The following is a 15,307-nucleotide window of genomic DNA, read 5'->3' as shown; positions in this document are numbered from 1 at the left end:
TCAATCTTTTCCTTATGAGAATAAGTGGCATTCAAGCTATGGTAGGTTGACCTCAGTAGCTAAAAATCCAATAGTTTAAAGATTGAGCTCATTTTTCACGAGACACAAACCATGAAAAATGTGATCAAAATGGAGTTGACATCCTGAAATTCTTATTTTACCTAAGAAAAAACAAGGGATGGTTCTTGTCTGACCTCATTTTGGCCTCTTTGCATACCTACGTGGATTTCATGATCCTGCATTAGATATTTGAGCAGAAAGTCATCTAAAGTTCACTTAGCAATTTTTTACCAAGCTGTATCTTCTACCCCGTGCCCACATGTGTACACTTCTTATTTTGTCACATGCACCATTGATTCCTTTGTGTTGTTGTTAGCATAACTATTTCCTGGGTCTCTGAATTTTAGAATAAAGTTATTATTAGATAAATCATTTTCCTGGCTAATGAAGATGGATGGATAGAACAAGTTTTATAAACCTAAATGTCAGTAAGGGATCAGACTCATTAACTTCCTCCTCCTTCATCTTACTACTTAGGTACACTGAGATGAAGCAGAAAGATAAAGAGTAAGATGATGTATACTCGAGCTAACTTGTTTATGTATTAGCTGGGCAAGTCACTAAACTTTTCTGGGCCTTGGTTGGCTCCCCTCTTAAGGAAAGGGTTGAACTAGATAAGTCTATTACCCCTCTGAGACTAACTCCCTGAGTTACTAACTTGATGATCATTCCAAAATCCAGTTCACACTTACCAACATGGGATTATAAAGCACTTTGGGCTGTAAGCAGCTATAGCTTAAAGGTACTGTTCTACTATTGCCAAAGTTTAATCAAACCCTCTCACAGCCCATTAGGCTGTGACTGATACGAATGTTCTTTGCTGAAGCAGCATTCCTAGTTTTCACTGAGATTCATCACCTCATTAGTGACCCAATTTCCAAAATCACCAAACAAAGAAAATTTCTGTTTAAAAAAGCTGACAAGTGAAAATCTCTAAAACCATTCCACATTTACTACTACATTAGAAAAGTTCACAGTACCTAAAATAGCCACCACCTCGTCATCCTGGATGACTTCCAAGGATCCCGACACCACAAAGCAGAGGGCATCCACACTTTCTCCAGCGTGGTAAATGAGGTCCCCAGGAGCACAGTGAATGGTTTGGAACTCTACTGCCAAGGCTCGCAGACACCCATCGCTGGCCAATCGAAAAGCAGGATGTTCATTAAAAACCTTCCGGTTTAGATGAACACAGATATCAGCTCTCATGTCCTTGGGACAGATGGAGAGGACCTGAAGAAAGTGAGAGATGATTAAGTGAGAGGTAAAGAGAAAGGGGCCATTTCAGGAAAAAAAAATCCAACAAATATTTATTGACTATGATGATGTCTACTGCATGTTCTACTAATTCCTGGGAAGGCAAAATTAACAAGACACAACTCCGGTCTCAAGGAGCTAATAATCTAGTGAAATAGGCTGATGTTCATGTGGGTTATTATAATACAACACTCCATAATGAATGCTTCAAGAAGAGAATCGGTCTCCCCATGACAAAAACATAGTCTTGTGGTCAGAAAGGGCCCCAGAAAAAAAGTTACTACCATTTCATCAAAGAGCCAATTAAAAAATGATATTAACATTCATTTTAGTCTAATTGATATGTCACAACTATGTCATAACTAAACTGATATTTGATACTATGAACCATCCATTGTGGGCAGATTCATATTTGCTAACTATAATCAACCAAAGCATTTTGGGAATTCAACTTGCTAGCTGACATAGCTTTATTCTTATGTTTTCTTTTGTCTAAAATATTTTCCTTTTACACACATACACACACACACATATGTGTGTGTGTGTGTATTCAAGGATGAAAAAGGCATTCACCAGCCTTCCATAGGGCTTTGGTAACTGGAAATGTCAGCATCAGCAGGGGACACATCATTTTGCATAGGAGTCTGCTCCTTCCCATCTTTGACTCCTCGAGATTGCTGAGGGCAGTAGCAGAATGCAAGCTCTAGGCATCCTTTAGAAGAGGGACACATGGCAGAATCATTCTTAGAAAGTGAGGCATAGAGAGCTTTTATTGGCTTTTATTTCCAACAGGGCATTTAAATACCCTGGTTAAAATGGACAACCTCATCACATTTAATCAGAACATTACTGAGCTGGATGTGATTACAGAAGTCGCCACTACCCACTTCTGAGATATAGTTGTGAACTCATTTAGAGACCTTCCCCAACCCCCTTGGTAACCTACTCTTTATAATGTTTTTCTTTGATAGGATTTCAGTGGGAATAAAGACAGTGCTTATATCATAAGCTCATTACAAAAATTAAGTAAAAGGGCATGAATACACTCCAGTTTAGCCTGGCTAAAAGGTTAAAGAAATGCTAGCTTTTATTATCCCTTTGGAACACGTGTATTTCTACAGTTTATTATTGCTTTACTTTCTTCAAAAGCAACTTACTTGTTTCACTTTCCACCCCTGTCTAAAGCCTACATCTGGGGGGGTTTGTTAAATTTCCAAATGGAATTAAGAAAATATTTTATTATGTATCTGAAGATATTATAAGCACTCAAGTTGAAAGTGAAATTTGGTCCAGGAAAGCAAAAAACTAAAATAACATATTTTTAAAATACACATATACACACACATTACACTGAATAGTTTAATGGAAAATGGACTGCTCTGTTTCTATCCATTTACCACAAAGGACTTTTTTCATTGTTTTAGATTCATTTGGTTAAGAGTCATTTTCTGTTCTTTTAGTACTTTCTTTTAGCATTCATATTACAATTGGAATTTTTCAATATTTACAATATTCTCTGTTAAGTGGCTTTTCAAGAGAGGATTTTTTATTATATTTTAAATGCATCATCTCTATTTTGTTTTGCTCCACTTACGACCCGAGCTCATTGATCATTGTGATGGATGGTATATACTTATGTCTGGAAGCTCTAGGTGGCAAGTCAAAACCAAGTGTTAAAATAGGTCAACCAGTCACACCCAGTGGAAAGCTTCTTCCCCTACCCTACATAGAATATGTGCCTGACATGGTGTGTCTGCTATCAAAATGTAAGTACAGCATTATTTACCCTGGAAATGAAAACACTAATAACTTTCTTAAGCAAGGAAAAATTTAGTTTTATGTGATAGAATAAAAATATCATTCAAAGTAGCTCTTAAACTTAGACCAGTGGTCCCAGTTTCAATGTATTCTGTCTTTACTGTCAGATCCAATTTCTTCTGCTCAGGCTCCCTAATGGGCATCTTATAGTACCAACAAATACAATTATATGGCAGAAGAAAATATTCAGGTTAAAAGTGACTTTTGTTTGTTTCCAGAGTTGATTATTTCTCCCCTCTTCACATCAGGATAATTATAAATTAAATAGATTCTTAATTAAGAGAGGCAATAAGTTTTCCCTTTGGAAGAGCTATGACTATATAAGGAACCATTATGTAGAACTTTGCAAACCAGCCCTGAACAAAAAAAAAGAGAATGCCACATTTTGAAAAATAAAAACTCTTTGATATTATTTATGATAATTATTAAAACCAAGGTCAAGTGGTATCATAGCAGATATCTCTCAGGCTCCAAAAGTCTAAACTCAACACTAAGATAAAACGAATTGGTAGTAAAACAAATATGATCATGTTATCGCTACTTTCTTAAAATATCTGATGCCTTGCTTTCCCACCAGGTAAAGCCAAAATTCTAACCAAGCACAGAAGGCTCTGAACCTCAGGAGCCTCCACCCCTACTCCCTCCCTCCAAGGCCACATCTTTCTCCCCACCCAATTTGCCATGCTCTCTCCTGACCCTCACATATGCTTTCCCCTTCTCAAGCACAACCTATCCTCTCTTTTTCTACCCAGTCTTCTCTGATATTTGTCAAAGCACATAGCATCCCTTTCTTGGCCATAAATACAGTTTCTACACAGAATCACCACAAAATTTAGGAATATGTTAAAGACAAAAATGAGAGTCAGAGGTGTTGTGATTTGTTGTTATTTTTTAATAACATAAAATAGTAACAGAATTATTACTAGAGATTTTACACATTTGTCTTCAGCTACAAAATATATTTTTAGTATTTTGAAAAAAACATACCTTATGCCCAATATATAAGACAGATACAAGCAAAATCTATGCTGGAAGAATCCCTGCTGGGCAGCCATTCATTCATTCAACTACAGTTATTGAGCACTGCTTTGTCTATGTGTGTTAATACTATGCAGTGCCTTATCCAATGCTCCATTTTTACAGATAAGGCAAATGTATCTTATAAATATTATGTGATCTTCTGAGGTCTTTTAAACAAATTACTAGCAAAAGTTCTTGGGTCCTATCTCTGAAGCCATATTCCCGAGTGAAGATCAACCAGCAATAAAATATAACATCTGACACATTTGGATGTTTTTGGTTCTCTATGTACTGCAAGAACATAAATACTGATTTCTAGAAACTATATAAGGTCAAATAATTCAAATCCATAGTTTATTTATAAGCTATTAATACCCCACTTCTACCACTGAATAGCCAAGATTTTGTTGGAAATTTGCTTTCCATTTCTACATACATTAATTTTAGCTTCAATAAATGTATTGCATATTTGAATGTGTTGATAAAGACATAAGAATTTGTTGCTAAGTTCTTTATATTCCATTATTATTTGCTAAGGGGAAGTCATCTAATCTGAAATGCAAGTTTCTGTGAATAAATGAAAAGGACTTGAGTTAGATATTTAGAGTGAATTTTTGATAAATGTTTCTCCCCTCTATCACCTTGATCCATTATGGTATTAGTAATGTTGAAAAACCTTAGAAAAAGAGGGACTCTAAATATGATAACCACCACAGAAGCCAAGAAATTAAAGTAAGATCCACTAAGGAAATATTGATTACAGAGAGTCAAAGACACAGAGTTTTGTCCTTTCTCTTAGATACTCTGTGAATATATCTTAAAATGTACCCTAATATTCACTGTATAAAATATGCAAAATATTTTATATATCTTGCATAACAACTTTTGTTATCCTCTAAAGTTTTATTTCATGCTATGATCACTCAAAATTATAATCAATCAAAATGTACATGCCATAAAATACTTAAAAATACAATTTCAATCATTCATTGCATATTATTCCATCATAGTCATAGCACAATTTAACCATCACATTACATTTAACATCGATATATCCTGCTTTCCCTTTCATAAACCTGGATACAACAAATATCCTGCTTATATCAGATCATCAAAGCACAGATTTTTAGAAATAAAATTAGTGAGTAAAATATAAAGCATGTTTAAGGCTCTTGCAAAATTGCTTCTCAGGAAAAGGTGTACTAAATTTCTCTAACCAATTGTGAATGAGAGTATCTTATATGGTCTCAATAATCTCAGTCTTTAATCTCCCATATGGATTTGAAAGAGAAAAGGCAATTTCACCTGAAAGAAAAATAGAATTTCACAGGATAATAAGGTGCAAGAGCTTCCGCCTCAGTAGATTACTGCTCCTGCTCCTCAGTTCACAAACCTCTAATGTGCAAATGGCGATGAAGAAGACGAGTGTCTGGAGGGAATGAATTAAGCATGGCTTTTCCTGAGGTCCCTTACTGTTATAAGATAAATTATCTTATTGATTCTCTAGAAAATCCTCCATTCAGAGTACAGTGTCAGCTATTTTTAATAATAACTGATAAGTCAAAATGATCCCATTTTCTTTCACAGAACAAAGGATATAAACATATTAATGACATTTTGATAGGCAATGAAGCTACTCCTGACATTCTTCAAAATTCCTCTTTATTTTCATGCAATTAAGTCATGCACTGCTAATTAATCTCTCCTCAGGAATCCAACTGAATTGATATTAGTTAGTGAAAAATCAGTGGAAGGAGTCAAGCAAATGACATTTCCACATAAAACATTTTTACAGTCCTTCCTAAATATAAGGAGCTCTAAGATAGTAAAAAAAAAAAAAAATGAAGTAGATCTTCACAGGAATTTTATTTTCACTCATTTTACAAGGAGAAAAGAAAGTTCATTTTTATTTGGAAAATAAAAAATAGAACCAGGCAGTCATACAAAACATGGGGAGCTGCTGTCGGATGTTAACCAGTCTCCAGGGGTGTCAAAACCTCCAAGGAATTAACCCTGGAACAATGTAATGAAATGAAACAAAAATAAATTAACTTCCATTATTTAAAAGTAAAAGGTAATATTTAGCAACTGAAATCTGATACAATCAGTGAAGAATTATAGGATAAAATCCAATGGTTTCACTTTAGAGATTAATTTCTTTGAAACAGTGTCCATTTACCAATGAAAGTCCTAAGAATATTGTTTCCAAAATATAGGGACCCAAACTTACCAAATTTTTTGGAATCTTGGTTTTGCAGTTAAGGAGTAAAAAGAAACAAACAACAATTGTTACCATCATTTGCTAACTTGTTTAAGCCACAGATATTTTTAGCTATTAACTTTCCAAAATCAGGGCTCTGGTCTTAGTCTCACATCTGTAATTTCTTATTTACAGAGTCTTTGACTAAGCATTTTTCTATACATCTAAAAACATTTTCTAAAATTAGAAAGATATTTTTAATGTACTTAATTCATTACCCAGAAGAGTGGAAACGATATTTTTCCTACTGGCCATGATCTTTTTAGTCACCTGGGACAAGCAATGTTTCCAGCTTCTTTAAAAGAACGAGCTCCTTCAAATACCATAGTGGGAGTAAATTGGAACTATCACTTTAGAAAATTATCTGGAGATAATAACAAAAGTTGAAACTATGTATACCCTTAGACCCAACAATTCCACTTCTAGGAATATGTGCAACAGAAACATCTATAGGCATGCACCAAACCCCATAGACTAGAGTGTTTATAGCAGTACTGTTCACAGTAGCCCCACATTGAAAACTACCCCAAGAACAATAGCCATTTAAATAGATAAATACATTGTGGAATGTTCACACAATGGACTGCCATTGAGAAGAGAGAATGAAAGAGGTGACTATATACAATGTAAATAGATGGATTTCAACAACATAGCTAACTAAAAGAGCTTGAAACAAAAGTGTATATTGTTCATGATTCCATTTATTTAAAGTTCAAAAGCTGGCAAAACCAATTTATGGCACTGAAAATCAAGATATAAGTTACTCCTGAAAGAAATAGCTGGTTAATGCCTATAGAACACATGGGAAGAGCACCTCTGGGATTCTGGGAATGAGGTTTGGGGGATGCTGGCTACAAACCTATGTGCACTTTGTGAAAACTTCTTAAGCTGTTAGTTGATAATACAATGTGTTCAACTTTCAGTATTATACAATATTTCAATTTCAAAGGTTTATTTTACAATTTTAAAAATTTAATTTACAAAAATGACATGTACGTATTCTTACTACACACACAAAAAAGCTAACATGTAAGATGATAGAAATGGTATGTATTTATCAAACATCACATGGTACACCTTAAATACATTCAATTTTTATTTGTCAATTACCTTTCCATATAGGTGGGAAAGGTTTACTTTAAAAAACAAGCTACCTCAGACAAGACAGTCATTATCTAAAGAAAAAAATAAGGGAAATGAAAAGTATAGCTACCAAATCAATATGGACAATTACTTCCAAAATGACTGTGCTTAAAAAATTTTATGTATAAATCTACTATTCTTCCAACAGAACAAACTGAAATTCCTAAATGTACACATCAGCTGCTTTCCAAATTCTCTCTCTCTCTCTCTCTCTCTCTCTCTCTCTCTCTCTCACACACATACACACACACACACACACACACATCCAAATATAGAAAATAAAGGCAGTCAAAACTGGTCACAGAGTAGTAAATGAAGCAAGAGATATGTGGGTAGACTATATTTTTACTACATCTAATTCCCATTCCCAAATTGAGATCTGATTCTATTAAAGAATATAAAGATATTGTCATATGTGTATACATATATGTATATGTGAACACATATACACATATATATTCACACATACATATATATATACACATATGTGTGTATAGTCAGATTTAATCATCAAGTGTATAAAAATAATAGCTATGAAGTTATCTTGAAAAGATTGGGAAATTATTAAGTGGTAGGAAAATTAAATTGAGAAAGCAAAATACCAACATTTGAGCAACTGAAATCATCACACTGAAACATTTTTTTCACAATCTAGTACTCATACAGATGACAGATATGGTATATGTATGAGTGTGTGTATATACAACCTGTGCATGTGTAAAATGACTATGTACTGTATAATCAGAAAGCTTTCAAAGAGCACAAGCTCTTTCCCTCTTCAAATATGCTGACATTTACCAGAGTAGTCCCTGATCAATACATTTTTTACTGAGTTAAGCCTGTTATGTTATTACTTAGAGTTCAAAGACAAGAGCAATATTTGACTGAACTTTCTGGTAAATTGAACTTCTCACTTTTAGTAAAGTTTGCTTCTAAAATTTAACTTCCTGAGACCAGAATAAACAAAGGGAGTATAGTTATTTAAGTATTTATATAGACATGTATGCTCCCTATAACATTCTATGACAGTAATTCATGCATACATAGAATATAGACAACATGTAGATTATAATAAATATGATAAACTCATAAAATTTATAGCAAATATAATTCTTAAAATTAATATAATGAAGAGTTAAGCATCAGAATGAGAGAAGATACTTGTAACACATATATGTTACAAAGGAATCATGAAAAATCTATGGAAAATTCCTAAAAATTTATAGCAAAAAAAGGAAACACAGTTTTTTTAAAGGCAGACTTAAACAATTCACAAAAAGATTATCTGCATGAGATTTTAAAAGATGTGGGAATGTCTTTATCAACTCTGCCTTGCAGGAGTAAAGAATCGTTGGTTAGTTTCATTTTGAAGCAGTTTAAGCATGCCACCCTGCTTTTGAACAGCCAAGTTTCTACCAAGAATCTCCTGACAGATTTATGGGAGTTCCTCTCCCTAGAAGGAACCTATTTTTCTCTTACTGCTTTCAAGATTCTCTTTTTATTTTTTTCCTATTTTATATATATATATATATATATATATATATATATATATATATATATATATATATTTAAGGTGTACAATATGATGTTTTTTTTCTTTTTAAAATCATTTTTTAATTTTTAATTTTAATTTGTTATATGTGACAACAGAATGGATTACAATTCACATTACACATATAGAGCACAATTTTTCATATCTCTGGTTGTACACAAATTAGAGTCACATCCTTCATGTCTTCACACCTATACCTAAAAGGAAAGAGAAGGGAAATTGCATGGAAATGGAAGGAGACCCTCATGGTTATACAACATGATGTTTTGATATACATATACATGCAGTATATGTATATACATATATAGTAGTAAAATCAATACTATAGTTAATTAATAAACAGTCACTCTTCTGTATTGCAAAAGAACCTCAAATCTACTCCTCTATCAAAACTCCTATATATTATACAATATTACTAAAGACAGTCCTCATGTACATTAGATCTCTAGTTCCCACTACAGGTCTGCTAATTTGTAGTGTAAAACTCCATCTCCCCATTTCCTCTCCCTACCACTCCTCTGCCCTGGTGAGAACCATTTTATTCTCTACCTTTCTATATGTCTTTTATTTTCAAATTTCACATGAAGTGATATTATGGAGTATTTTTCTTTCTCTGTATGTCCTATATCATTTAGCATAATGTTCTCTGTATTTGTTTTTTTAATATCTTTATTTTGTTTTATGTGGTGCTAGGGATCAAACCCAGTGCCTCACACATGCCACTGAGCCACAATCTCAGCCCCTGTATTTGATTTTTGCCAGTTTGGGATGATGTGTCTTGAGGACTTCTGTGGGTTAAACCTGATTAGAGATCTTTGAGCTTCATGTATGTTCATGGCCATGTCTGGGGAGTGTTTGTCAATCTTTTTTAAAGCTTTCTTTCCATTTCTTCTCCATCTCTTCTCTTCCTGAAACTATCATAATGTATATGTGGGTTTACTGGATGCTGTCCCATAAGTTACATGAGTTTTCTTTCCTCTTTTTTCTTCTCCCCACCCCTTTAACTAGATATTTTCAAATGACCTGTCTTGAGTTCACAGATTCCCAAGTCTGCTATGGTCACTTTATATCACATCCTTCATTCATTGTATTCTCCTGCTTCAGAACCTGGTTCTTTTTTGCAAACCTCGTTATTGAACTTCTTCTTTTGTTCATGCATTGTTTTTCTGGTTTCATAAACATGTGCGCACACACACACACCATACAAATATTATTTGACCTTAAAAGGAGAAATTTTGCCATTTATGACAACACGGGATGAATTGAGGACATTGTACTAAGGGAAATAAGTCAGACAAAGAAATACAAATGGCTTATGATCTGATTTATATGTGAAATCCAGTAAACTTAAACCAATAGAAACAGAGAGTAGGAAGGTGGAGGGTCGGGGCTATAGGGGGAGGAAAAGGAAAGATGTTGGTCTTTCAAAAGGTACAAACTTACAGTTGTACAGTGCATAAGTTTTAGAGGCCTAATGTATAGCCTACTGAATGCAGCTAATAGTGTATATTTCAAATTTTATGAGAGTAATTTTAAGAGGTCTCACCACACACAACACAAAGGCAACTGTGGGGTCATGGGTATGTGAATCAGCTTTATTGTGGCGATCATTCCCCAACACACACACATATCAAGACATGATATTTCACACCCTGACTACATATGATTTTATCAATTATTTCTCAATAAAACTAAAAATTTAGCTGGGCATGGTGGCACACACTTATAATTCCAGCAGTTCAGAAGGCTAAGGCAGGAGGATCGTGAGTTTAAGGCCAACCTTGGCAACTTAGTGAGGCCCTAAAGAACTCAGCAAGACCCTGTCTCTAAATAAAATGTGAAAAAAGGCTGGCGATGTGGCTCAGTGGGTAAGTATCCCTAGGTTCAATCCCCTTTACCAAAACAAACAACAACAACAACAAAAATCCTAACAATTAAAGTAAAATAAAATTTCTTTCTTTAAAACAAAATATTTTTAAAAAGAGGTCAAAACACATTAAGAATGGAAAATGCAATGCATTCTGCTGTCATATATACCTAATTAGAATAAATAAATAAGGAGTGGAAAATGCAAATCCAAAATGCAATAGGATACAAGTACACACACATCACAATGGCTAGAATGTATGTTGGTCAACAATTCACCAAGGCTTCTAGAACACAAAGAGCAACTAGAACTCTTATGTAGTCTGATGTCAATGTCAAGTGCTACAACCACTTTTCAAAACTATATGGCAACTTCCAATAAAACTAACAAACCTCCAACAGTATAACCATCAATGTCCCTCCTAGGCGTACATAGTAGAGAAGGGTGTGGCTATGTTCTTAAAAAGACACATGTAAGAATTTCACAATATCTTTGTCACACTGTTTTAGTCGTTTTTTTTTTTTTTCTCACTGCTGTGACTAAAAGACCTTACAAGAACAATTTTAGAGGAGGAAAAGTTTATTTGGGGGCTTACAGTTTCAGAGGTCTCAATCCATAGACAGCAGGCTCCATTCCTCAGGACTTGAGGTAGGAGGAACTTCATGGCAGAAGAGTGTGACAGAGGGAAACAGCTCACATGACGATCAGCAAACAGAGAGAATCTACTCATCAGATACAAAATTATACCCCAGTGGCATGCCTACAGGGACCTACCTCCTCGAGACATACCCTACCTACCTTCAGTTACCACTCAGTTAATGCCATCAAGGGGTTTAATTCACTGATTAGGTTAAGGCTCTAAGAACCCAATAATTTTTCCTCTAAGCCTTCTTGTATTGTTTCACACATGAACTTTTGGGGGGACACCTCACATCAAAACCATAACACATACAAAGAATTAAATATCCCTACTCTGAAGATTCACAATCCAAAATGCTCCAAACTCTGAAACATTTTGAGTGCTGGCATGTTAAAAGTTTCAGGTTTTAGAGCATTTCAGATTAGGAATATTCAATTAATAGAGTCTGTACAAGTATTCCAAAATTTAAAATAAAATCTAGAATCTGAAACACTTCCAGTCTTAACCATTTCAGATAAGAGATACTCAACCTACAATAGCCTAAAATTAGAATGAACTCTAATGTCCATCAGACATAGAATAAACAAATAACCTTTAGTAGATTCATACAACTTGATACTACACACATAATGTATGATTCCACTTAAATGAAACTCAGTGGCAAAATAGTGACTATATGAATCAACCCCAATGTCTACCAACTGATGAATGGGTTTAAAAAAGTAGCAAATGCATGCAAAAATATATTGTTCTGTAACACAAAAGAAAACTAAATAATAATATATTCCATAACATGGATAAACCTTGGAAACAGGCCAAGTTCAAGAAGCTAGTCACATAGTCACACAGATCACACAGTATATTATTCCACTTAAATGAAATGATCAAAATAAGTAAATTTATACGGACAGGAAACATAGTAGTCATCATCAGTGGTTCAGTAGAAACGGTCACAGAAAATAACTGCTACAGGGAATAAAATTTCTTTTGGGGGGGTGATAAAAATGTTCTGGAATAAACAGTGACAGCTGCACACCCTTGCAAATATACTGAAAACCACCGAACTGTACCATTTAAAATGGTACATTACATGATGTGTGGATTAAATCTCAAATTTTTAAATGTGATTATTTCATGGGGAGCAGAAGTAACTGCCTGCACAAGGAAATAAAGGAGGCTTTAGACTGCATAAAAAATGTTTTTTAGTAGTATTTACATATGTAAAAATCATGTATACCTATGATATATATACTTTATGTGGTATGCATAATTGTATGTAGACTTTTCTGGCATATAAGAATATGTGAAAAATCATTCCTATGATATTCTCCAACCACTAAAAATACAAACAAGCCAATGTCAAAAGTGAGTAGCACCATCTATAGAGTAGAACATCTCAGAAGATATAAGTACCTCATTTCATTCCATAATTCTATATTTCTGGTGTCTATTATATGTGGAACATGTACAGGAGTTACATTAAAAAAATAGCTGTAAACAGCTTTCATGTGCAGGTTACCTATCAATTGAACCAGGAAAACAAGACAAACTATTATTCAAAGTTACAGGGAAAGGCTAATAGGCTGCAGTGGGAATCCAGCTCAGAGCAGGGGATGAGAAATATTTGAGAAACAAGAAGCTGATCTACACAAGTCAAAGCAAAGTGGAAATAAGCCTATTTTGCAATTCTTTAAACTTTATGACTATAAAACTCCTATCTTCACTTTATATGGCAGAAACAGCATCTCTTAAATAACTGATATATCATAATGAATTTCTATTGCTAACTGCAGAGTCTAAAATTCTAATTATGATTAGATCAATGTCATTGATAGATTATAACAGCAAAACAAAACAGCAAGCATTTCTAGTTATTGAATTGTTTACCTAGCACTGTAAATGCTGACATGGTGGTTAAAATGGTATTAGGACCAACTTTTCTTTATTTGCATGATCCCATTAAGTAGCATAGGGACAACATTAAGAAATGCCTTCAATACTGATTAGTATTCTACAACATCCCAGATGCCAAATTATCATCTCTTTGAAATAGCATATTATATTGATGTTATTAAAAGGGGCTTTGCGGGAAAGAGTCCCAACTTGAATTTTTAGCTCATGCATTATTTACATTGATATTTGTCACCAATGTCTTCATAGCTGAGAAACTAGACATGTCCGTAACACTATTTATTCAGAAATCAGACTTGTCACAATTTTCATCATCCAGAAAATAACCCTGAATACCAGAGTAAGAAAAATACAATGAGTAGGGGAAAGACTGCCACCAAGCATGCAGGATTCACTTGTAACAGAGTCCCTCATGCATCACTTAAAGCCTCAAGGAATCTGTTGGAGCCCCAGATCCTGCAAACATGCTCTGGTTTCTGCCAACAGCAGGACAAAGACAGCAGACTGATAGAAATCTGCTGGTGGTGAGTGTGCTGACTGTCAGGAATAACAATAGATGACAGCCCAATGCCAAGGAAATGTTCAAAAGCTAAAATGTCATGATGAACACACAGAAATAAAAATTAAAACCACAATACCATTTATAATAATGCCAAAGGAAATGAAATACATAGTATAAATCTAAAAGAGCAGGAACAGGATATATATCCTGAGCCCTACAAAGTGCTAATAAAAAAATCTAAATTTATAGAGAGATGTTGGTGAAACAGAAGACCCAACATATATATGAATTCTCCCTACATTGATCTATAAATCTAATGCAATTCTCCACAAAACCTCTAAAGACTTCATGTAGACATAACAAGCTATTCTAAAATTCATATTTTAAAGCATGAGACCTAGAAAAGCTAAGACCATTGGGAAAAAAATTAATAAAAGAGAAATCCCTTTACTCAAGACTGTAAGACACAACCTAGCCATAGTCATGCAGATGTGGTATTCACATAGGGATAGACATAGAAAACACAGAAATAGACCAACACAAACACACCTAACATATTTTTTTTTACAAAAGTGCAAAATCAATTCAGTGGAGAAAAGACAGTGTTTCAACAAATGATGTTGGAGAAATGAAACATCATTGATCAAAAAACAAACAAACAAACAAACTCAACTTTAACTCCACATCTTGAAATATTAACTCAAAATGCATCATGAAGTATAAAATGTAAAACTAAAAACTTTTCAGAAAAGACATAGGAATAAATATCAAAAACCTAAGGCCGACCAGAGTTCTTAAACTTGACACCAAAGGTAAAGTTCATAAAAAGAAAAATTGACAAGCTATACCTGGTCAAAATGAAAAACTTTTCTCTGTAAAAAGTCTCTGTGAACAGATTGAGAAGACAAACTACAAAGGGGAAAAAATGTTTGCAAAGCATATATCCAACAAAGAACTAGTGACTAATACATACAAACTCTCAAAACACTTCTTAAAAATCCAACTATAAAATGGGCAAAAGGTATGAACAGATGTTTCACTGAAATAAATACACAAATTAAAATAAAAGCACGTGAAAATTAGCTGTTAGGGAATACATATTAAACATAAAAATATGATGCCACTGCTCACTAAAATAAAACATAGTGATAGCTCCTGTTGATTGTTAGGATATAAAGAAACTCAGTCTCTCATATGTTACCAATGAATATCCAAAATGGCACAGATACCCCAGAAAATGTGTGCTTATCATATGATCCAGCAATTGCACTCTCAAG

At 34.0% G+C, this 15,307-nt stretch overlaps 1 protein-coding gene across 1 annotated transcript in view; it reads right to left on the bottom strand.

Moving 5' to 3' along the window:
- The window catches only part of Kcnh5 (potassium voltage-gated channel subfamily H member 5), a 303,814-nt gene that overhangs the window by 83,345 nt on the left and 205,162 nt on the right, over window positions 1-15,307 (bottom strand). The window contains exon 9 of the mRNA XM_046461686.2: window positions 1,041-1,293. Coding sequence (XP_046317642.1) covers window positions 1,041-1,293 — 253 coding nt within the window. The remainder of the gene's footprint in view (window positions 1-1,040; window positions 1,294-15,307) is intronic.

The sequence above is a fragment of the Marmota monax genome, unplaced genomic scaffold, assembly GCF_021218885.2.
Source record: "Marmota monax isolate L192 unplaced genomic scaffold, Marmota_monax_Labrador192_F-V1.1 WCK01_AAM20220418_F8-fsc00001, whole genome shotgun sequence".
In the NCBI taxonomy this organism is placed as follows: domain Eukaryota; kingdom Metazoa; phylum Chordata; class Mammalia; order Rodentia; family Sciuridae; genus Marmota; species Marmota monax.
This window is presented reverse-complemented; position numbering and strand designations above follow the sequence as displayed.